General features: G+C 41.9%; 3 protein-coding genes across 4 annotated transcripts in view; 2 read left to right on the forward strand and 1 right to left on the reverse strand.

Annotated features, from left to right (window-relative positions):
• Window positions 1-95: 95 nt before the first annotated feature.
• Window positions 96-11106, forward strand: LOC124015337 (ESF1 homolog). The gene is given in 14 exon segments (XM_046330521.1): window positions 96-167; window positions 4994-5319; window positions 5439-5525; window positions 5528-5560; window positions 5675-5784; window positions 5878-6030; window positions 7552-7666; window positions 8102-8277; window positions 8518-8666; window positions 8884-9011; window positions 9088-9178; window positions 9303-9388; window positions 9541-9684; window positions 9989-11106. Coding segments are annotated over 13 exon segments (1713 nt in total). The 5' UTR covers window positions 96-167; window positions 4994-5109; the 3' UTR covers window positions 10220-11106.
• On the reverse strand, window positions 10927-14763 carry LOC124015336 (BTB/POZ domain-containing protein 3-like). Its single transcript, XM_046330520.1, is given in 5 exon segments — window positions 10927-11879; window positions 11882-12576; window positions 12791-12909; window positions 13216-13306; window positions 13504-14763. Coding segments are annotated over 5 exon segments (1389 nt in total). The 5' UTR covers window positions 13653-14763; the 3' UTR covers window positions 10927-11544.
• A 3764-nt stretch (window positions 14764-18527) lies between these two features.
• Window positions 18528-25300, forward strand: part of LOC124015287 (ERO1-like protein beta) — a 32007-nt gene continuing 25234 nt past the window's right edge. Inside the window, exons 1-2 of one of the 2 annotated variants that reach the window (XM_046330425.1) lie at window positions 18528-19054; window positions 21964-22083. In XM_046330425.1, coding sequence (XP_046186381.1) covers window positions 18887-19054; window positions 21964-22083 — 288 coding nt within the window. In that variant the 5' untranslated portion in view covers window positions 18528-18886. Of the gene's footprint in view, window positions 19055-19941; window positions 20227-21963; window positions 22084-25300 lie in introns of those variants that run through there. The other variant, XM_046330426.1, reaches the window with a different exon arrangement.

Below are 25300 nucleotides of genomic sequence, written 5' to 3' on the forward strand. Positions count from 1 at the left end.
TTATTGAATTTGAATACATGATGTATTGAATGTGTACTGAATTGTGGTTTTGTACTGCCTGGCTTGCCGTATGCAAAAAGGGGTGGGACAAGAAAAAGGTCACGAAAGTGGTGCATGTTGGGAGAACACGTGGATAGCGGTACAATTTAATCGGAAAAGTTGTTTTGGTAAGTCTCTATTCACCAAAATATTTTTGCACGCTTTATCTCTGCCAAATATTTATCCGTTTACACTTTGAACCGTGTACTTTATGCTAACTGCAGCTCTTGGAATGGCCCTCCTCAAGTGTTTGTTTACATGTCTGACTCATGTATCGAACGTTTTAGCTTGCTTACTAACCCATGCAATAACACACTCACTTGTTAGAATAGTATGCAATATTGCACTGTGGTGAGTAGGAATTAGTTTATGTCCCGAGTGGCGCAGCGGTCTAAGGCACTGCATCTCAGTGCAAGTTGCGTCACTACAGTCCCTGTAGTGCACATAAAGAATGATAGAGGCCTCTAGTGGCCAAAAGGTCATTTTCAGCATGGGAAGCACCGTTGAGGGCTTCCACCATTTTAATGTAGTCAACTGGGTGGGACTTCCAACTTCATTGGCTGATCCCTCCTGATGATCCGGTTGGAGGCATGTTCAACTGCGTCATCGGAAGAGATCAGCCAATCGTGAAGAAGAAATTTGACCTTTTTAAAGTTGAGATGACCACAATGGGGTGGCAGGTAGCCTAGTGGTTAGAGCATTGGGCCAGTAACTGTAAAGGTTGCTGGATCAAATCCCTGAGCTGACAAGGTAAAAAATCGTTCATGCTCCTGAACAAGGCAGTTAACCCACTGTTCCCAGGTAGGCCGTCATTGTAAATAAAAATGTGTCCTTAACTGACTAGCTTAGTTAAATAAAACATGTTACAATGGCTCTGTCACAGATGCTATAATGTAGGGCGTTCACTTGCTGCTGTACAATGTAGAGAAAAACGAGGCAATTCAATAGGTTGTACGAAATGAATGTCAAAATGTGGTTTTCTTTGCCCTATGTCATTAATCATTATTACAATTGCTCGGGCTCTGACTGCAAGGCACTACAGAGGCTAATGCGTATGGCCCAGTACATCACTGGGGCCAAGCTTCCTGCCATCCAGGACTTCTGTACCAGGTGGTGTCAGAGGAAGGCCTTAAAAATTGCCAGACCCCAGCCGTCCTAGTCATAGACAGTTCTCTCTGCCACCGTACTGGAAACGGTACTGGAGCGCCAAGTCTAGGTCTAAACGGCTCCTTAACAGATTCTGCCCCCCAAGCTGTGAGACTCCTGAACAGACAATAAAATGGCTACCCGGACTATTTGCATTGTCCCCCCCACCCACATTTATTATGTATGCATAGTCATTTTACCTCTACCTACATGTACATATTCTCTCAATTACCTCGACTAACCTGTGCCCCCACACATTGACTCAGTACCGGTTGTCCCTGTATATAGGCTTGCTGCTGTTATTCTATTGTTTCTCTTTAATTCATTTTTATGTTATTAGTTTTTTTACTTCAGTTTATTATAGTAAATACTTTTACACTTATTTTTCTTAACCGCATTGTTGGTTAAGGGCTTGTAAGCATTTCGCTGTAAGGTTGTATTCGGCACATTTGATTTGATTGCTTGCTACAATATTATAACCTTAATATACTTGTTGATCAAATAAGAATGTTAATATGCTGTGACCGTTGCTAGTGTAGACTGTGCCACGCTTGGTTGTAATCTCTTCCATATTTGGTGTTGTGAGGTGGTACTTTTTGCAGGTATTTCCACTGGTTGGACAAATCAAAGTCAACTTAATATATTTTCTCCTCCAGATCCTTGGCTTTCATTGTCTATCACCGGGATCAATCTATGTTGAGAGGGGCTGTTTCTATGGCGATTTTAAAGGGAAAGACTCAGAAATACACAATGAAAACGGGAACAGATTGTTGTTGTGGAGGGTGGATTTTGAAATTCAGTCTTCTTGCTTTGTAAATAAATATATATTTAGTCCCTACTTAGTTTTGTATTCAGTGGATTTTGTTTAAAAGAACCATGTTTACACTCACGAACCTGCAGCCACTAGTTAGCTTGTGAGTTGACGTTTGAAATTAGTGCCGTTCTGCCACGGCGCAGCGCCACAGAGTTCTATTGAGCAGTGACAACTTTTTGATCATGCCTGTGATAACATTCCATTCACTCTAAACATGCTAAATTCTCTGAGAAAGTCATCTGTAACTTTGGAACCATATATGGTAGAAACATGACTTGTTTTTCTGACAATTTTCTATTGAATGGACACTTTTATATAAACATTGATTGAATCAATCATTTTATGGGTGAACACCCTATATAGTGGCACAGATAGAAAGATGAGTCCTCTATCTATCTCTATGGGGGTGTTAAACTCATTCTATGGGCTTATCATTGTTAAAGTTTTAAATATGTGTTTATTACTTTTATTATTTCATTCTCTTCTCATTTTGACCTGCACTGTTGGAGCTCGGAGCTTAAGAATTTCACTATACCCTGCAATTACATCTGCGACCCTGTGCACGTGACTAATAAACTCATCTAATCTAGGGTCTGATGGTTTTTGCTAATGTTCTTTACTAAACAATTACCTTAATTCATCAATCAAGTACAGGGAGGTGCAAAAACCAGCAGACCCTCAGCCCTCTGTGGCTTGAGTTTAACAGTGACCGAGGAGCAATTCCATGGTAACAGAATTACATTGAGACTTTGGTATATATTTTTCACTTCAAAATGTATACCAAACAAAAACCATTTGATTTTTAAAGTTTAACAAATCATATAACTCTGTGCACAAGGACAACTTTTAATAATTTCCACTGAACATTTTACAAGAACAACTGTGTAGATTCAAAGTTTGGTAACAGAATAAAACTGAGGAAGATTTTAATGCAATTCTGTTACCAAATTTTGCATCTGCAAAATGTTTTCAGTAAATGTTTTTATTTTTTTATTGTGTAAATTGTTCAAAGTAGTCATTGTGCATAGTTTATGCTTTGAAATCAATGTTTTTTGTTTAGCATACACTTTAAAGTGAAAAATAGGAGACTCTGCATAATTCTGTTACCATGGAATTGTCCCTAGCTAGTTACTTTCATATATTTTTTGGTGGATATCAATAGACTGGAGCAAATCTACCACCTCTTACTGTAGTTAGAGTAGCTCGCTAGAGATGTAACATTTATGCGCTTCAAAAGTAGATAGCGGTAGAATGCATTGCTAGCTTCTGATCTGCAATATTGAATACTTCTATTCAGTTCAGTTTGGACATCAACAGATCTGCATAATCAGAATTGAGTACTGAGCACAATAATTGCTCCAATAAGCTTACATGTGAGGTAGGCTGTTCTTGGTTGTTACGACAAGTATGATCGAGGATAAGGAGAGGATAAGGAGAGGATAAGGTAGTAGATGAGCCCAAAAAGCCTCTGAAGAAAGGAAAAGATTCACAGTCCATAAAGAGTGGACCTAAAGGAGACCAGCCTATCAAAGGAGTCAGACTGTGTGAGGAGGGTAGAGTAGAAGAGGGGACCTTATTGTATGACCTTATGACCCATAACATCAATTACACCTCCGGGCCCCTGCTAAAGCAAATGCGTTAAAAACAAATGTTTCAAGTTGTATTGTCACGTGCACAAGTACAGTGAAATGCCTTTCTTGAAAGCTCTTTCCCAACAATGCACTAATCATTATCAGTTGCACTATAAAGTAAAGTAGAACAAAAGCACACAGGAAACAAGAAGAAGAGTACAAGAAAGTAATATATATATATATATATACAGGGTAAGTGCCAATACCATATTTACAATGTCCAGGGGTAGATATAGATCTTTTTCTGTGTTTACAAACATTGCCACAGGAGGACGATGCGCGCAAGTTGGTGGCAGAACAAGGGGGAGCTCTTATTGAACACCAGCAAAATAAACTCTATTTACATGTTGCTTATGAGTGCATTTCACACTACTTTTGGATTGTAATTGGATTTTATAAGGCTTGTATGAACGTCCCGCTTAATACAATGTTTGTGTCATCATCGCAAATCAACTGCATTATACTTTTTAAAAAAGACTTCAACTAGTAAAATGGCTCTTTGGCTAGCTGTTGCTACAGCCTATATCAATGAGCCTTAGCATTCTAGCAAACAACTGCTGCATCCCAAATTGTTATTTTCCAAAGATCACAACCAAATATAATCTTAGTGAATGTTCATGCAAGAATGAAAACATAATTTTAAGAGTATGAGAACCCCAAAAAGTTATTTTTGTTAAGAATACGTAAATCTTAGCTTATGTTGAGTGGGAGCAGATGGCGATGGCTGCCGCGCACATCTGTCGTGTACTAGAAAAGGGTTTATGTATAGATATAAGGGGACTAGGCATCAGGATATATCACTAACAGAGTAGCAGAAGCAGCGTATATGATGATTGTATGTGAGTCGGTATGAAGGTGTGTGCGTGTTATGTTTGTGTGAGCAAATAAAGTATGTGTGTTGGAGTGTGAGTATGTATAGTCCTGTGAGTGTGCGTAGTCAGTACAATTTTATTTTATTAACATTGGGCGATGAGTTGGATTGAAGACCTGCATTAAGATATAGCTCTAGAGATGATGATGATGGTTTTTCCTTTGACCTGCTTGCTCAGTCCTAGCAAAGCTGCTGCTGCTGCAGCCAAGTGGAGACTTTATACAGTTAATTCGGAAAGTATTCACACCCCTTCCCCTTTTCCACATTTTGTTACGTTACAGCCGTATTCTTAAAATGGATTAAATAAAAAAATCCTCATCAATCTACATAAAATTCCCCATAATGACAAAGTGAAAACAGGTTTTCAGAAATTGTTGCGAATGTATAAAAAACAAAACAGAAACACCTTATTTTTATATACAGTATATGCTCATACAATCTATGCATTGTTTTTAAGTTTGTTGCTGCCATCAATACATGCTGTTTTTACAGATGGCGAAGAGGAAGATGACAAGGTGCCTCACATTGAGGGGGACAATGTGGACCAGGCGGCCAGCATCTCAGACGGCAGTGAGGATGACGAAGATGAAGCAGATGTGGAGAGTGACATGGAGAGCGGCTCCGAGGACGAGTCCGGTTCAGAGTTAGACGAGGACAGTGACGGCAGCGGGCCAGATCTGGCCAGGGGGAAAGGCAATGTGGAGACCAGCTTGGACGAGGACGACGATGATGACTTGGAGGCCATCTTGAAACGCGAGGAGGAGGAGATCCAGCACGACTGGGGCGAGCTGTGCAAGGACGCGCCGCGGAGCGAGGAGGTGAATTCTAAGGCTGTGTCTCAATTGTCCAGAGGGACTTCTTCTACTCATTTCCTTTCATCATCTAAAATGGCATAAGAAATTGCATGTTCCAATGTTGTCGTTTTTTTCTACAACAGGTAACCCAAAGGTTTGCCGTGTGTATCATGGATTGGGACCGGATGAAAGCCAAGGACCTGCTGGCTCTGTTTAACTCCTTCAAGGCTAAACGTGTAAAGGAGGGGTTGTGCTCTCTGTGAAGGTAAGGCTCCATTAATTTGTCTGCTGGCTGTCACTCAATTATGATAGATGTGACACTGCTTCCCCAGACCAAGTCACAAATGTTGTGTATGTTTAACACTGTGTGTTTGTTTAGATCTACCCCTCAGAGTTTGGGAAGGAACGGGTTCAGCAGGAACAGACCCAGGGTCCCCTGGAGCTGATGGCCCTGCCGGAGGATCCGGACAAAGACACAGAGGAGGACAAGTATGATCTAGCTTCCCCATTAACACTTCCCTATCCTCCCTGTATTGTTCAACCAAAAATGAACCAGAGAATTGGTGTGTGTGTGTATTGTAGGATTTACAGAGAGAAGATGCGGGACTACCAGTTCAAGCGGCTAAAGTACTACTATGCGGTGGTGGAGTGCGAATCGCTCGACACAGCCGCTAAAATCTACCAGGAGTGTGACAGTTTTGAGTACGAGAGCAGCTGCTCTATCCTGGACCTCCGGTGAGGAAATAGACAGACACTCATTTATACTGAAGTGTACACTGGAGGAAAATGTGTTCAATTAAAGTGTAATAGAATGTACTGTATAACTTGATAACGTAAAGCATGGTAATGGAGATGTCCTCAAAAGAGAGGTGGATGTACACAACACCTTATCAATACATATAATAAAATAATAGCATACATAGTAGAGGTCGACCGATACCGATTATTGGAGGACCAAAAAAAGCCGATACCGATTAATCAGACTATTTTTACATTGTTTTTATTTGTAATAATGACAATTATAACAATACTGAATTGAACACTTATTTTAACTTAATATAATACATAAATAAAATCAATTTAGCCTCAAATAAATAATGAAACATGTTAAATTTGGTTTAAATAATGCAAAAACAAAGTGTTGGTGAAGAAAGTAAAAGTGCAATATGTGCCATGTAAGAAAGCTAAAGTTTAAGTTTCTTGCTCAGAACATGAGAACATATGAAAGCTGTTAGTTATTATAGGAATTATAGGACTATTTCCCTCTATACCATTTGTATTTCATTAACCTTTGACTATTGGATGTTCTTATAGGCACTTTAGTATTGCCAGTGTGACAGTATTAGCTTCCATTTCTCTCCTCGCTCCTACCTGGGCTCGAACCAGGAACACATCGACAACAGCCACCCTCGAAGCAGCATTACCCATATAGAGCAAGGGGAACAACTACTCCAAGTCTCAGACCGAGTGAGACTTGCTCATGGACGACGAGGACGACGACAAGCACAAACACTTCAACTACGACAAGATCGTAGACGAGCAGAACCTGAGCAAAAAGAAGAGGAAGAAGCTTCTGAAGAAGGACAACACGAGTCTGGAGGAGGACGACTTCCAGGTCGGAGCAACCTTTTGGTTTCTTTTCATGGCAAAGAAATAGCTTGTATTTTGATTGATTTGTTTTTTTATAAGATATGTTTAATACTAGCTAGCAACTTACCTTGGCTTACTGCATTCGTGTAACAGGCAGGCTCCTCGTGGAGTACAATGTAATCAGGTGGTTAGAGCGTTGGACTAGTTAACTGTAAGGTTGCAAGATTGAATCCCCCGAGCTGACAAGGTAAAAATCTGTCATTCTGCCCCTGAACGAGGCAGTTAAACCACCGTTCCTAGGCCATCATTGAAAATAAGAATGTGTTCTTAACTGACTTGCCTAATTAAATAAAGATTAAATAAAGGTGTAAAAAAAATGTTCGGCCAAATTGGTGTCCAAAAATACAGATTTTCGATTGTTATGAAAACTTGAAATTGGCCCTAATTAATCGGCCATTAAGATTAATCGGTTGACCTCTAATACATAGTGATGAATCTCATCCTTGTTTAATATATTGCCAGTATATCATCGTACATCAAGGTATTGCACATGCTAACTACTTAGCATGATACCATTATCTGTGCTGCTGGTTCATTCTAAACATTAGGATGCTATACTCCCATGCTAACTGTTGTGGTTGTCCCTCCTCCCTTCTGTGGGAACAGGTTTATCCCTGATGATGTGACGTTTGACGAGGAGCCAAAGGACTTGGCCACAGACGTGGACCTGTCTGCCTACACCCCCAAGCTCTTCACCTCCACAGCATCAGCCACGTCAAAGGTTAGGCACACTTCGTCTTATAAACTCCTATGGTCATAGCATTAATTCCTCCATGGTCGGTCCCAGGCTTACCACGTGTCAGGTGGATGGATTATCTTGGCAAAGTAGAAATGCTCACTAACAAGTATGTAAACAAATTTGTGCCAAAAATGTTAGTGAAATAAGCTTTTTTGTGCGTATGGAACATTTCTGGGATCTTTTTTTTCAGCTCATGAAACATGGGACCAACACTTTACATGTTGCGTTTTATATTTTTGTTCAGAATAAATAAGTATGAATTGTTCAGATTGAAATTAGTAGATCTTTTTTTTTTTGCAGAATTTTGGGATCTCGTACATTTCCCACAAGACCTATCAGCTTATTTACTTGAGAAAGGACTCTATAGTTATTTCAGGATGTTTACATTTCTGACTTATTGTGTGTTTTCCACCCCAGGTGGAGTTGACCTGGGACGAGACAGACCACGAGCGTGTCACTGCCATGAACAGGAAGTTCAACAAGGACGAGCTGCTGCAGATGGATTTTAACGCCTACCTGGCCTCCTCCAGCGACGATGATGATGAGGATGGAGTGGAGAAGGAAGAGGAGCTTCCAGAGGGTAAGAAGAAAAAGTGAAGTGATTGAAGTGATTTTTATTTGCTTTTATAGAATACCTTTCTAACTGTATACCTGAAGAACAAAACCTCACTTAAAGGTTATTTTTCTTTGTGCTGGTAGATTATGGCCCCTGGGGAAAATCACTATTACTGTAATTTAAAGGAGAGATGTTATTTAACTTGTTTTTATGTATATTGCATATGTTTGTTGCATTGACTTTTATCTCCCCTTTGGTCACCTAGTTAAACAGCCAGAAGAGGCCAGCAAGGAGGTGGAGAAGGAGGCCAGGAAAGGGAAGCAGAGCAGTGGCAAGCATATAGAGAGATGCTGAAGAGCATCCAGGAGTAAGACAAGAAGAAGGAGGAGGACAAGGGCATGGAGATGGAGATCACATGGGTGCCAGGTTGGGCCAAAATATATTTTTTTCCCTGTGTCAGATCGAATTTTTCATTGTCAGTAGTGCAACTTTCCATTATGGCTGTGCGACTTTTCCCCGTATGTCAGAATGACTTTTTCCTTCTGTCGGCTAGTGTGACTGACTTTTGTCAGTACAAATTGCATTTAGATGGCACAACCAACCACTAAGCAGCCTCATAATGCCACCATCTTCCTCACCTCAGGACTGAAGAAGACAACTGAACAGTTGGTGAAGAAGAAGCTAGAAGGAAAGGACAAGCTGACACCCTGGGAAGAGTTCATTGAGAAGAAAAGGGACAAGAAAAAGCAGAAGTTGACCAAAGGAAAGCAGGTGAGATCACTAGATTAAAGATTGTTAAGTCTCACACACACTGTACTGGAGAGTGACAGACTTTTCTTTCCTTCAGGAATCTGATGATTCGGACCTCGGTGACGATGCGCTTCCTCCAGACGTTGACTTTGATGACCCCATCTTTGCTGAAGAGCTTGGTTCTACAGGTGAGTTGTGTCATGAATCATACTCAATCAGTTGCCACATTTACTCAAGTGTACCAGTAAAACGTATCACAATATGCTTTTCTGAATGATTTGACCATGACTTGTTTTTTTCCTAATCTCCCAGATCTGAAAAAGAAAGCAAAGAGCAAGAAAAACAAAAAGGTGGAGGAGAGGACACCTGAAGAGGAGGAGGAGTTGGAGAAACAAAAGGTAGGTGTCAATGACGTGTTGTTGAAAGGATTATTTTACACTAATGGAATGAACTTAATACTGTTACTGGTATTCAGAACTCTGCACATTACATTTTGTGAGAAGATGTCTTGACACGGTTTGTGAGTAAGCTCATCAAAATGAACCCACAGGCTGAGATGGCCCTGCTCATGGACGACGACAAGCACAAACACTTCAACTACGACAAGATCGTAGACGAGCAGAACCTGAGCAAAAAGAAGAGGAAGAAGCTTCTGAAGAAGGACAACACGAGTCTGGAGGAGGATGACTTCCAGGTCGGAGCAACCTTTTGGTTTCTTTTCATGGCAAAGACATAGCTTGTATTTTGACTTGTTTCCTACCATTGTTTCCCATTGACATCAATGAATGATTTCGTAAAAGTGTCAAATCAGAAGCTTCATGAATACACATTGATAATGATATGGGATTTAGGTTAAATGACCTGGAATAAAGTGGAATTGGTACACATACAACTTTGCGTACCATTTTTCTGTGGCACAATTTGTTTTACGGTCAAGGCTTTTTTGTAGACTTCAATGAAATCTCAACCCCCCCCAATCCCTTCTCTCTGACTGACAGGTGGACGTGAAGGACCCTCGTTTCCAGGCCATGTTTACCTCCCACCTCTACAACTTGGACCCGTCCGACCCGGGCTACAAGAGGACCAAGGCCACCCAGAGCATCCAGGTCGAGAAGCAGCGCCTCAGGGAGGAGTGCCAGCGCGACCAGGACAAGGCGCTCAGGAGCTCACAGGCCCCGCCCACACAGGTAGTGGGAGCAAAGATACAGGAAACAATTGCCAGTGGCTGAAGCCACCAAGAAAATGGACCCCGGACTATCCATGCTTATCAAGTCTATTAAGAACAAAACAGAGCAGTTTCAATCACGAAAGAAACAGGAGACAATGTAGGCCTTTCTAACTGGACTATTGGGGACTACGTTTCTGGGTGAAAAGCTATAGACTGCAGCCTTACGCTATCTCTTTGTGTTGAAGCGACTGTTGGTGTGTGTGAGAGAGGCCTGAGACAAGCCTTGCCCACTTTTATTTTGAACTATCACTCTACAAGAGGCCTAATCAGGAACACGAAGTTGAAGATAGTTTGAATGTGTAATATGCTAATTAACATTGAGACACTTGTGTGGGGGATTGCCAACAGTAACTGGTGGTTTCATGGATCTCTGAATAGTATTTTTTACAAATGCTCTAAATTATACAAACCTGCTCTATAGCCCCAGTCTGAGCCCTTAAAAATACTTATATTAAGACACTTCACACAATTTTACAGAACTGGTTCATTTTATTTTTGATATTCAACAACAGTACACATTCATAGGTCCATTGACACTGTCAAACTCACAGCACGGTGACACTTTATACTGATTTTCAGAGAAAACAAGGTCAAAAATAAAGTGTATACAAGGAAGCAAGGTACAAAAAGGCAGTCCCATTTGAAAAGAGGAACAATAGTAGTGCAAACAAAAGTTAGCTATATACATACAAGGGCCGACACTGAGACAGCAACATACATCAAGTATCTTAAACCTCAGCACAGGTTTACATTTCCGTTTGATTTCTATTCTCAGTTTATTAATCTCACAGAAAACCCAAGGGGAAACTTGGAGGTAACAATACAAAATCTTAGAAATTGCACCATCAAAAATGTTTAAACTATTTATCAAGTTACAAAGTACAAAAATATTTGATTATACTCCAAGTATCCTCTACATCAACGTCGATTTTTGCACAGGTTGAAATATCCTATATTGAAGTTGGTGTTTTCCTTAGAATTATATGAATGTTTGAAGTAAAAACAACAACAGAAAAGCTACCTACAACATACTAATAATCTTGTTAAACGAGAACAGTAAAACAAATGAGTAAACAGTTAAATGTGAACAAATGCCTATCCTTCATTTAAAATAAGAACATTTTTGGTCACTTCAACCCAGTCCAACACTAAGTCCAGCATACTCATAAGGCAATTGAATATTGAACTAAATTGGATGTTTGTTTTTTCCAAACCAGGTACACTTTTAAAGCCATAGTTAAAAGATGATGCTTTCTGAACATCCGGAGGGGTGCGTTTACTGTGACCGCAAAGAAGTAGTGTTACGTTTCCTTCACGCTCGACACCTCAAGCGTAAAAGATGAGCTCAGGGATTTGCCCCCCCTGCACACCTGTCCCGTTGGTGCTGTCTGAAGAGCACTGGAACTGGAAGGTGACCTTGCCACACTGCACCTCAGTCATGCCCTCCTGGCCAAAGTAGCTGAGCTCGTTGCCGTCCAGCACTACGCTGGCCGTGTAGAATGTGTCGGGCTCGATCTGCACAGGGTATTCAAACCACACTGGGAATGTGCTGCTGGAGCCGTCTGAAAAGTACTTGATGAGGCTCTGGCCCAGCGGCACGCCCTGCCTTTTGAGTTCAATCTTGGCGCTGTACTCTGCTGAGCCACAGCTGGAGCCGTACAGCCGAAGCCGGCGATGAACACTCGCTTGTCCACGGCGAACTGGATGCTGTCGCAACGGCCCCGGTAGCGCCACTGGTTGCTCCGGTAGGCGCACGACTGGAAGCGGTGGCAACGCTGTGGCGCCAGGCCCTTGCGCGGCTTGCTGGCGAACAGCAGCTCAGGCTTCTTGGCGGCCGTGTACCACAGGAAGATGTCATTGGTCTCGTTGAGAGTCAGCACACCCGACTGTGCCGCACCGTTGGCAAAGTCATCCAACGTCATGGTGGGGATGCGGATTAGGTAGATGGCCTTGCCCAGCGCCAGCCGTTTGTTCTCAATGGTGGGCGTCAGGTCCTGGCGCTGGCATTCGGCTTCGGCCCAGCTCAATGCCGCCTCGAACACCACCATCTCCTTGGCGTTGAGCGTCTCGCGGCGCAGGATACTCTCCAGGGTCACTGAGTCTATGTCTGTGAAGCCCTCGGAGCGCAGCGCCAGCTCGGCTTGGGCGTCGATCACCTCCCAGCAGCGCTGCATTAGGTCGGGCTCCTCAAACAGGCAGCTCTGGGATAGCAGCACACAAGCGTTCTTGGCACTCAGGCTCGTCTCCAGGAAGTTGACGCAGGCCCGAGCCAGGTGGGGCACAATGTACTTCTTGGCGGCGTATAGAGTAGCCAGGACCGTGTCGGCACACAGGTCGATCTCGTCGCAGTAGATGTACCTGCCAGAACAGAGTGGGGAGAGTCAGATGAGGGCTCGACAAGTTCACTTCAACTTCTCATTTATGGGAAGGCTAACTTTATAATTCCACATGCCCTTGCATTGTCTGCTGACTAGTCAAAGGAAGACATTCTAACCTGAATACAACATTCTGAAATGTACAATGAACACTCGGACTGCATCTAATGAGACGTCAGGAGGCGCCGGCCACTTACTTCAGCATGGCTAGGAACGAGGGAGGCTCCACATCAGGGATACGGATCTCTTCCTTGTCCTCTGCCAGTTCACCGTAAAACATGGCGTGGAACACAGAACTCCCCACAGCCAGCACATACTGAGGGACAACATGGAAGATAGGGAGTCACATGAGAGAAAGAATAGGAGCAAGTTATAGTGGGAGGACGGATAAGGGACAGAAGGTGGAGAGAATATACATTTACACATGAATTATGTAAGAAATGTAGAGATTTGCAAAAGGATTTAGCATAAAGAGGCGGGTGTGGAGAAATATCAGCCTATTGCATTTTATTTTACATTTTGTCATTTAGCAGATGCAACAGATAAATGTGTCTACATGTTGTGCTTGGTCTTGCTCGGTTAATTACTCACATACATTGGATAGGTTTAAAGGTGACATTACCTTGTGCCCAGGTACTTGCTGAGTCCCTCCTGGGGGGCCAACGACAAAGTGAACATCTGCCATCAACTCATTGTTGAACATGACTGAATTCCTGTGAAAGCATGAGTCATATGATTAGCAAACAGTGTCGATGGCATCACATTCAGACTTTAGTATCTGCACGTATGAGCTGGTACACCCAATAAATTGATTTTTTTGGTCATTTTAAATCTATTAAAACATACACATCGTCTCTCCTCAAAAGGCATTAGATTCCCAGTTTAACTACTGCTTACTAGGGTCACCTACCTCTCTCGGATGGTAGGATAGAGCCCTTGCCAGTTGCAGCTGTGAATGGTGTTGTTGTTATTCCGGTTCTGCTGCTGGTATTGCTGCACAACTGTGTTGGTTGAGGTTGCCGGGCCCAGCTTCTTGGTGGAAAAGAGCTCTGCAGCCATCTTCACCCCACTATTTATTGTTAGGGTGATCTCATGGCAGGATGAGGCTGCGATTGTTGGGGCAATCTTTTAAAACTGCCTTTATGTGACGATCGTGGCCGACACTGGAAAGGACTAAAAAAAGCTAGCCACTGCAACAACGTTCTAACGTTAAATAGTACGCAAGGTAGTCTTACAATACATGCAAAAATACACACGACAAAACATCTAGCTATATTCTAGAATTAAAGTTGTTTAAATCCTCGCTTAATTTTAGACGTATTAGCTAGATAGCTACTTGTAGCTAGTTTGCTAACGCTAGCTAACTGCTGGACTGCGGTCAAAACCGGCCAGATGTGATACAGGAAGTGGCTAATGAACGCTTGTTTGTTGAATTTGGCAAAACCGGGAAAGGTAGCTAGCTATCCTCTTAACGGTCGCATTTGACGTCTAGTACCGATCACCAATCGTAACGTGGGCGCCCGACGATTGTATGAAACGTTTCCACATCCAAGTAGCTAGCTAGCTTGCTACACACAACTCGAGTGTACACAATTACACATCTGCCAGGCACTACTGTTTAGGTGTCATACAAATTTATACCACCACACTACGGGCGAAGGAGGGCTGTACTCCTGTTTTTTCTTTGTAGAATGCTGAACATGAATCCTTTAAAAACTATTGTTAATTTTTGTGATATTGATAAAGAACAATATTCAAGTCAATTAAATATTTTTGTGTAGGTATTGAAGTTATTTCAAAAATAAATGTGACAGTGTATGCGAGTGTTTCTACTGCCTCTGCCCAGTGTTGTCGTCTTGAGACCACATATTGACTGGCTCCGTGTCGGATACATTTAGTCTCGGACAGTGAGGCCTCATAATTTCGCCAGGCCCAATTTACATACTCCTTTCTTGAAACATGAACATCTTAAAAGCCTTTAAATCTAATACAGACATGTTTGCGCAGTGGCGAACCTATAGGCCTTCAGTGTGTGACAGGTTCGAGGTTCGGAAAGGACAGCAACCGTAATACCAGCGCACCAATCTATTGGAGGGTATACGCAGGTATATATTTGTTATTTAACGAGGCAAGTCAGTTAAGAACAAATTCTTATTTACAATGACGGCCAAACCCTAAAAACGGACGACGCTGGGCTATATTGTGCGCCGCCCAATCACGGCCGGTTGTGATATAGCCTGGAATCGAACCAGGGTCTGCAGTGCTTTAGACCGATGCGCCACTCGGGAGCCCTGGAGCCGTACACCCACATTTTTTCAGTGGTCATTGCTTATGCTCACTTCTTAATCCCTACTGATGCGTATCAAAGTAGCATGGAGGTATACGATTGACCATTTACGTAGTACAATTGTGAAATCATGCACAAAGTAGCCTACACAATCGCAAAGCGCGTGAAATATATTCCCATAGTCTAGTTCAGCGGAATATAATCAATCTGCAGGCAGCAAGTGTGCAGCTCTCGACTGGTAGGGTAAGAAAGACGTTTCAGTTCATGTTATCTACCAGTAAATGCTAACTAAGGCAACAATGGCTATGCAAACCAGGTATTGAAAAAGTTTAGTCCGAAATGTTGGTTAGTAGTCTATTTGTGATGCGCAATTGTCATCAGGGCGGAGACATGGATGGGCCTGGGTGGAGAGGCCCACCCACAGAGAAACCAGGCCCTGACAGGCCCATCAAATCACATTGATGTGGTTTAAACCATTTTTTTCTCTTAACATCTATTACATCCCATTGCAAAAAACATTGTAACCGGTAACCTAAAGTTTAAAGTGGTACTTACAGCGTTTTAACTACTTTAAAGATATGAAACAAACAGACAATCATAATATCATTCAAAAATATACAATTCCCAGTTTATGCTACAAAATCAACTTTATAAGAGGTTAAAAATTAGCGTGGGTGCTTTCTTGGGACAAGCATGCATTGGCAGGTGTAACAGTATAACTTTAGACCGTCCCCTCGCCCATACCCGGGCACGAACCAGGGACCCTCTGCACACATCAACAACTGACACCCAGAAGCATCGTTACCCATTGCTCCACAAAAGCCGCAGCCCTTGCAGAGCAAGGGGAACTACTACTTCAAGGTTTCAGAGCAAGTGACGTCACTGATTGAAACGCTATTTAGCGCGCACCGCTAACCAAGCTAGCCGTTTCACTTCCGTTACACAGGCAAGCTGCAGAAGGATGAGGAGGCTACAGTTCTCCATTTATCAGTGTAATTTGGATGGCCAACTAGCTCAAAAAGTTTAAGAGGGTTTATCTAATGTTCCTTTGTTAGATTTTAGCTCATCTTGCTCTGGCTTGCATTATTTGTTGATCTTGTTGTGCATAACTGAGGGAGAGAGAGCCTACCTTGTCATCATTGTTTGATCAATAGGACTGTAAAGTTCCCAAATGTAAGAGGACTCCCGTGGTATTTACACATTTGCAGAAATCCATTCAGGTATAATTTGTGGCTTCTGGCAAATTCCTTCTAATTATCTAAAGTCACACTGTTGCAACTGCCTATAACACACAGTTCAAAATTAATGATGGCAGGCCCATGTGGCAAATGGCTGGTTTGTAGACAGGTCTACTGTAGCTCTGATTGGCAATAGTGTGCTGTCTGTGTAGACTCCAGTCCTGGACAAAACAGATGTTTGTATTCGGTTTTATTTACTCAGTCAAAATGTGATTGGTTGATTCCACTGTCACACCAGAATGTTGCTCTAATACAGTTAAATGGCAGATGCTTTTATCTAGCTTCTGATGGCCTAGCCAATGGCTGACTTAGGTAGCTAGATTTATCTCCCTAGAGACCAAAAAAGAAAAATCCAGATTGGACCTTTTTCTTTTACCCTCTCAATTAAATTAAATTCAATTTGATTTATTGGCATGACATAACAATGTACATATTGCCAAAGCTTATTTTGGATATTTACAATATGAAAGAAAAAATGAGAATCAAAATTGTCAACGGAACAATAACAATAAGCATACAGTAGAAGACATGTGCAGGCGGGTTGATTGGTCTGTCAGACACTGTCCCTCAACCTATAGCAGGCAGCAATGTAGTGCGCTGCCAACCCACAGCTCTCTGCGTCCTCCCCCAACAGGACGGGTAGCCTACTCTCATTAGAGAGGTCTTTGAAACCTTGAATAAGGGTTTCAAATTTGGGGAAATTACACTCTCTAATTGTTTGATATTTTTCACATTTTGTCAGGAAGTCTCTCTCGTGTCAGTGTTAACTCTTTCCATTCCTACAAAAACTGAAGAGATTAAATCAGAGCATCATTGAAAATAATAATATAATTATCATTATTATATTATTATAATCATTATTTTATAAATCCTTAACCCTTCTCTGAAGGCATAGAAGGCCCATTGTTCCCCACTGTGTTTGAGTTAGTAATAATTTCTTGAGTGGCTCTATTCCCTCAGCATGCATTTTTTAACATCTGAATGTATAAAGAATCCATATGTTGTTTTTAAATATGAACACAGAAATACTGGACATTTTGAACTCTTATTATGGTGGTGATTTGACAAAATGACAATCATGGTCTTGAATTGGACTCACATTTTTTCTGGTCTTAACTCGGACTTGATTTTCACCGTTCTTGGTCTTGAATCGGTCTCGAACACAACACTGCCTCTGCCCATGATGCCCTGTATCTCATTCCCAAGAGTCAGATGAACTCCATTTGTATATACCATTTGTATGTCTCTGTTTCCAGTATGAAGGAAGTTAGAGGTCCGTTTCCTGAGTCAATGCTAACTAACTATTGTTAGTGCAATGACTGGAAGTCTATGGGTATCTGAAGCTAGTTAGTAATTGACTATGGAATTTTTAATAATAATAATAATAATAATATAATAATAAGAATTTTATGTTGATATTTTCTCCTTGGTTTTTATTTTATGTTTTTTTTGTGTTGGTTTTTCCTTTTTATGGTTTGTGTGTGATAAATACCTGCTGAACTCTATAACTTAACTACTGTATCTATGTCTTATCTTAACTAATGTCAAAGCAACATTCCAATTTCTTTATTTTTATTTTTAATATGTGCAAGGCAAAAATAATGGTATTTTATTTGCTCTTGCAGAACAGTTTAACAGTTTAAACAACTGCCAGTAAGGCATCCAGCAGCCAGTCCTGGTCCTCCACCTTGGGTGGTCTGCTCTGAGGAAGATCTCATCTTCTTCCTCAGGTAGTTGCGGAACCTCTTCCAGGCAGAGAACTTTGGCTTTGCAGTGGAGAAAGCCTGGCAGCCCGAGAGCTTTAAGTCAATCTCCTTTTCATCTGCATCACCGTGGTCCTCCACTTCAGCCACAAGCAGAGTGTCCTCTGTGACGAGCTGGTTGGACAGGGGGAGGCTGACCTGGACTGGCTTCTGCTGGAGACCTTCCTCCCCATAGTGCTATAGATCGCTTTACAGGAACTCCTTTTTCCTTCAGAGTGATAACCTCCTTACTCACACCTCGGAAAAATGGCAAAGGACCAGGAAGAGTCTCCACTCTCTGAGAAGGGATCAGCATCTTCCTCCTTTCACCAAACAGACTTGCAGCCAATCAGCTTTTCCCCAAGAGGGTCTGATGCCGAGATCTCGAGATTGCTCTTTGGCCAGCCTCCTCCAACTCAGTGCAAATCATCACTGACAATGTTTTAAAGCTTAGGGCCTAAGGAAAACCTAACTAGAGAAAATATTTTTTAAAATATTTTTTAAAATTATGTAAAAATAAAAGCCTATGCAGACAATACATCAGCTAGGGCTGCAGAAATGACACTGCCACAAATTACAGTGCATTTTCATTAGGCAATTTATAACAAGTCACATGAATACGTTTCCCATTCACACAGAATGTAAAACACGCAGTAAAAACATTTCCACTGTACCTCTTTGCTTTCCGTACCCGATTCAATCGTCTTGGTTCGACAACTGTTTTTTTTTTATGGCAAACTTGGTATTTTCGGCGTTGTGAATATTATTTATAACGACTACTGATGATACTAAAGACATTTTCAGAAGTTACTTCTGAGGATACAGTCGTACAGCTGTCAGCTTTGGTTGGAGCCTCATTTATCCAGCAGTTTCATTACGACAGCTTTTCTCCGCTGTTGTTGTTGCTAGTGCGCACCACTAAGCTAGCTAGTAGCACATCATTAGCTAGCCTGCCAACTAGACATTTACATTTCAAAAACTTTTCTTTGTTTTAGTCTTTCGTGGCGAGTTGCATTTGCATCAGTGATGATAAAAAACACGATACAATCCGCAGGACTTCTGGTTTTGTTGTGGTTGTTATTTGGGGACTTTGTTCTGGTTTGGTTTCACAACAGAGTCAAAACCGAAACGTACAACAACCAATATTCTTCCAAAGATGCTCCTGACAGTCAAGACCAGAGCTGTTTTTGTCACGTAAGTACTTACAATTTACAATATATTGCAATATCAATGTCCGTTTATGAAGGCTAAATGACTACGTTGGAGGAACATTATTCTAGCGTTTTCTACTGTCATGTTATTTGACGTCATCATACCCACATTGCTTGCTGGCGCCCATCCGTTGCCTTATCCAACTTTATGGACAGCAAGGCATAACATGTATACATTAATCATGTGGTTTATTTTGCCTTGCACATCGATACACACTGACTTGTCAAAATAATTATTAAAATGGGTGGTTAAAGATACTCGTGGCCAGCTATTTCCTGAAGTCAACACTGAGTGTTTATTGTTATTGCTGTACATTGTAATTTGACACTTGTGCGCATCTCAAAACGACTGTCATAATCGAACTTGCCCGTATCATGCGAATATCTGATCTTAATTCACCGAATGTGTTTGTAGGCCTATGTCGTGCAATGTTATATTGCTGGGTATGTTTTCTTGATGTTTGTCATTCATGCCAACTTTTGAAAGAAGTTAGTTACTGAGTTGAGTGGTTGTGTATGTGATCGACGGCTGACTTGACTCACATATTACAATCCGAATCAATAAGTGTCTGTATTTTTTTATACTGTGGCACGTGCCTTTATTGCATTCTAACAAATTGCACTTGCATTAGTAATATGAGAAGACCGAGACGTGGTGTCGTCTGATTGGCCAATTAGGTTGTGGGAGATGTAGTGTTCTCTTCCGTGAGTAATACTTGCTTTAATCGTCCTTGAACCGAAGTGAAGACTACACATGTCAAGTATAGAGGCGGGACTAAGTTTGACAGTTGCTGACATATCTTGTTTGGAGGCGAGGCCTGGGCCCGAGAATTATGCACGAGGAAAAATAAGTCTGAAATAACAGCTCATCCCCAGGTTAAGTCAGAGTCATCCCATCAACTCTGACCTGTCCATTGAAGTAGACTTCAGCTGTCCCTTTAGGGACATAAAAGACTGGTCTTTAGTTGTGTAATTTAAAACTGCTGTTAAAGATAGCAGCTCCTCAGAGAAATAGGCAAATGAAACTATATTTTTAATAAACAACCAGGGAAACCACTCGAAGGTTTTGAATTCACCGGCATGTTCAGAGGACTTTGTTACTTATGGACGGCTTCACTGCTTCCCATCACATTCTCTGGACAGCTACACTCAGAGGTCAGATATATGGTTGTTTCCATCAGTGGGCTATATGATGCTTGTGTTGGCTTTTTCTGAAATATTGTCAAAATGACACAGAATAAACTGAAAGAGAAATGTCTTTCTGCTGCTTGTAGCCAGTTTGTGAAACTAATTGTCAGTAACAGCTGGTTAGATAGGCTACTCAGTTTTCTCCAGATCATGACACACAACCACTGATGTGAAAGTGCCTGAATGGTCTACGGAGTGCTAAGCCATTAATTTCATAGAATTCTTGCAACATGCAGTCTTGTGCAACTTGTTCTTATAAAATACCGTCTCTCTGCTTTGTCTGTTGACAGTGACACACATACCTTTTCATATGGCTGTAATTACAATATACTCATGAAACAAGTTTATATGCTAAAATATTTTCTATGGCACCATTTGCATTGATTGGGTCTGTGGAAAGGATTGAGTGCCTGCTGGACCAGAGCAACGCAGTTTTTCTTTCACAAAGCAGCTGTCTGTTTCATTATGCATGGGAGAATTAAGCCGTTTGTCCGCAGGTATCAGATGCATGAAAGGTGAAGGGAGAATGGCAAACGTTTTGGTAACCTAATTTTGGTCAACAACCTCAACCGGCAGTTGTGACGAAATTTGTCACAAAAGTGTTTTGTGTTGTTCGAGCGCCAGGAAGTGGTCTTTTATCTGGCTTCCAGCTCTCATGTCTGAAAGTGTCTGTGTTGAAAGAGTATATGGCAATTTTATGTCAAGGGTAAATATGTGTAAGAGGAAGTTAAGATTTGCAGGCCAGCTTTTGCACTCATTTCTGTCTATCTCGCTGTCTCCCCCCTCTCTTTCTTTGTCTGTATTTAATATCTTCCTCTTGCCCCTGGCCCTCCATTTGCACCAAAGTGTCCCAAAGCTGAGGGAGGGAATATTATGGAGGGTGTAGGGCTTAATTAGACCTTCCGATAGCCACTTTGATAAGTCAGCGTTGCTTCCGAGCAGAATGTTATCCCAACAAGGTGTAGCCTAAACACATGGTTAACGGTCCGGTCTGCAATTAGCCTAGTTTTAAAATGGCCCGTGATATGCTTTATGAATGTAAAATATGGCCCGCCAATGCACGATAGAACATAGTGCGGCTGTTGTGGATCATATCTTTTGAACAGTAATGGCTAGAAACAAGCTAGACTTGTTTTACTGTCAAACGTAATTCTGCAATTGTTTTTAATTTTGTAAAGCAGCTTGTGTTTCTTAACGAGGCATAGGGTATCTGATGGCGACTGGTTAGCTACAGGGAAGCAAAAGAGTCACCTGCGCGATGTGTATAATCAGCGGCGGCGATTGAGCGGAGCCTGTCTGCCTAACCTGCCCACACCCGTCACTTTTTCCCCCACAGCTCACCATCTGATGTAGGCTAGGCTTGTGTGGCGGGTCCTTCCCACTGTGCATCTGTACTGTTAATATTGATTGTGTTTATCACTGAAAAGATTTCAATCTCTCCAAAATATCTTGTCCAGGCCACTTAGTAGTCTGGTTTTAGCCACAGAGATAATTTAGTCTTGTCTCATTTTAGCCAACTGAAATTAACAATATTTTTTTGTTTAGTTATTGTTTTTCTTGGGTCTATTTAGTCAGTTATAGTGTAGTCAATTGCCACTGAAAAATAAGTGTTTGACAAAATATTTTAGTCACTAATTTTGTTGACAAAATGAACACTGGTGTACACCCATAATTCTTAAGGCGTTTTCCGGTTGTTTCCCTCAGTTGACAGGCGTCTTGGATGACTGCTTCTGTGACATCGAGAGCATTGATGTCTTCAACAACTTCAAAATCTACCCCCACATTCAGAAGCTGACCGAGAGAGACTACTTCAGGTACTACAGGGTAAGTACTAAATAGTAGGACCCAGCAGTAGAGTATGAGGAGCAGTAGAAATGTCCTTTAACATCATCAGACCGTAAGGTTTTGCTTTTGTCTTTGCACTATAGCTTAAAAAGTGTCCTAAAGGTAATCCCTCAATAAACAATCCTACTACTGTGGATTTACGCTAATTGACAACCTGTATTTTCAAATGAGTTTGTAATTATTTTAACTATACCTTTGTTTGAGCTTCAATGGCCCTTAACCCGTAGTACTTAGTGCTTATAAAGGGTCCCTCCCCAATTCCGTTCCTTGCTAATCTAAAACTAATAGGCCGAGCAAATGTTTTCCAGCCTACCCCATAGAGTTTGTTGACGCTGCTCTGTTGTGTATTCACTGCTTTGGATGTCTCCACCTGGGACTACTGTTCTAGTTGGAATAGGTCTGCTTCAGGGTTGACTGTAAATTGACAGCGAATAGACATTCTTGAAGAAAAAGTTAATTGTGCTACTCCTATTTACGTTATAATGTCCATGGGTGTATTCACTAGGAACCAAATGGATGCAAACGGGCCAAAATAAGATGGGACTAACCTGAACTTGTCCAATAGGGTTGGTTGTTTAGCAACTAAACCGACGCGTGCGCAACTATGGTGCAAAACAGACCGGGTTAACTTAGATTGTTGAAAACGTTTATAAATGAGTACTTGTCGTGTCTCAAATAAATCGTTACAGTTGTTGGTCATCTAGCTGGCTAATTTTTAACCATATTAGCGTAGGCATGACATGAGTCAAAACAACATCGCAACGAGCTAAAAATGAGCCACCTACGATTCCCCACATTGCAGCTTCTTGTCATTGTTGCTAGCTGTCAGAATCATAACCCCACACAGCCTTCTGCCTCATTGATGCTTGAGCATCATTTTTGTGATGTTGCCAGCCAACCCTTCTATAAGAAAGGCTTGTTTTCGTTGCTAAACATTTTCTATTGCAAAACTTGCTTGGGCCCTAGTTACAGCAGAAACACATATACCTTACATTATAATTATTTTATGTGATACTTGTCAGGTACATTAAGTGTGAAAATTAGATGCTCCTCATACTGGAACCTAGGTATTAGAAAGAGTGCACGAGGATGACATCACCGTGTTGATGTAACTGAATCTTATAGGGAAATACAGTAGGTCCAGTCCAGTGGTGACAAACCTCTAGTCATCCGTCTTTCCCAATCATCCTCTTTTGCATCCCTAGACAGTTTTACAAGTTGCCCATTTGTAGAACCTGATGCAAATATGATATCATTCTCTCTGATAACAGCACTCACCCTGTTACATTTGTATAACTGCTCAAACGCTTTCTCGACACCTAGAATCCATAAGAAACATTTAGGCCCATTTGAGTCACTTGACCTCTCTAGTACGCTAGCATCCCACCGCGACAACAGCCAATGAAATTGCAGTGCTCCAAATTCAAAACAACAGACCCCATAATAAAAATTCCTCAAACATACAAGTATTATCCACCATTTTAAAGATAATCTTCTTGTAAATCCAACCACAGTGTCCGATTTCAAAAAGGCTTTACTGCGAAAGCACAGCAAACGATTATGTTAGGTCAGTACCTAGTCACAGAAAAACACAGCCATTTTTCCAGCCAAAGAGAGGAGTCACAAAAAGCAGAAAGTGAAAATTAATCACTAACCTTTGATGATCTTCATCAGATGGCACCCATAGGACTTCATGTTACACAATACATGTATGTTTTGTTCGATAAAGTTATATCCAAAAATCTCAGTTTACATTACATTTACATTTAAGTCATTTAGCAGACGCTCTTATCCAGAGCGACTTACAAATTGGTGCATTCACCTTATGACATCCAGTGGAACAGCCACTTTACAATAGTGCATCTAAATATTTTAAGGGGGGGGGGTGAGAAGGATTACTTTATCCTATCCTAAGTATTCCTTAAAGAGGTGGGGTTTCAGGTGTCTCCGGAAGGTGGTGATTGACTCCGCTGTCCTGGCGTCGTGAGGGAGTTTGTTCCACCATTGGGGAGCCAGAGCAGCGAACAGTTTTGACTGGGCTGAGCGGGAACTGTACTTCCTCAGTGGTAGGGAGGCGAGCAGGCCAGAGGTGGATGAACGCAGTGCCCTTATTTGGGTGTAGGGCCTGATCAGAGCCTGGAGGTACTGAGGTGCCGTTCCCCTCACAGCTCCGTAGGCAAGCACCATGGTCTTGTAGCGGATGCGAGCTTCAACTGGAAGCCAGTGGAGAGAGCGGAGGAGCGGGGTGACGTGAGAGAACTTGGGAAGGTTGAACACTAGACGGGCTGCGGCGTTCTGGATGAGTTGTAGGGGTTTAATGGCACAGGCAGGGAGCCCAGCCAACAGCGAGTTGCAGTAATCCAGACGGGAGATGACAAGTGCCTGGATTAGGACCTGCGCCGCTTCCTGTGTGAGGCAGGGACGTACTCTGCGGATGTTGTAGAGCATGAACCTACAGGAACGGGCCACCGCCTTGATGTTAGTTGAGAACGACAGGGTGTTGTCCAGGATCACGCCAAGGTTCTTAGCGCTCTGGGAGGAGGACACAATGGAGTTGTCAACCGTGATGGCGAGATCATGGAACGGGCAGTCCTTCCCTGGGAGGAAGAGCAGCTCCGTCTTGCCGAAGTTCAGCTTGAGGTGGTGATCCGTCATCCACACTGATATGTCTGCCAGACATGCAGAGATGCGATTCGCCACCTGGTCATCAGAAGGGGGAAAGGAGAAGATTAATTGTGTTTACATTGGTGCATTATGGTCAGAAATGCATTGTCTCAAACAACCATCCAGTGAAAGTGCAGAGAGCCACATCAAATAACAGAAATACTCATCATAAACATTGATAAACGATACAAGTGTTAAGCATGGAATTATAGATAAACTTCTCCTTAATCCAACCGCTGAGTCAGATTTCAAAAATGCTTTATGGAAAAAGCACACTTTGCGATTTATGTTAGGTCAGCTCCTAGCCACAGAAACCTATACAGTCATTTTCCAAACAAGGAGAGGTGTCACAAAATTCAGAAATAGCATTCAAATTAGTCACGTACCTTTCAACTTCATCTGGTGGCACTCCCAGGTCTCCATGTTAGACAAATGTTCGTTTTGTTCGATAATGTCCCTCTTTATGACCAAAAAACTCATTTTTTGTTCGCGTTTTGTCCAGTAATCCAAATGCAGAAGGTGCGTGCACTAA

Source organism: Oncorhynchus gorbuscha, linkage group LG26 (genome assembly GCF_021184085.1).
Source record: "Oncorhynchus gorbuscha isolate QuinsamMale2020 ecotype Even-year linkage group LG26, OgorEven_v1.0, whole genome shotgun sequence".
NCBI classification, from domain to species: Eukaryota; Metazoa; Chordata; class Actinopteri; order Salmoniformes; family Salmonidae; genus Oncorhynchus; species Oncorhynchus gorbuscha.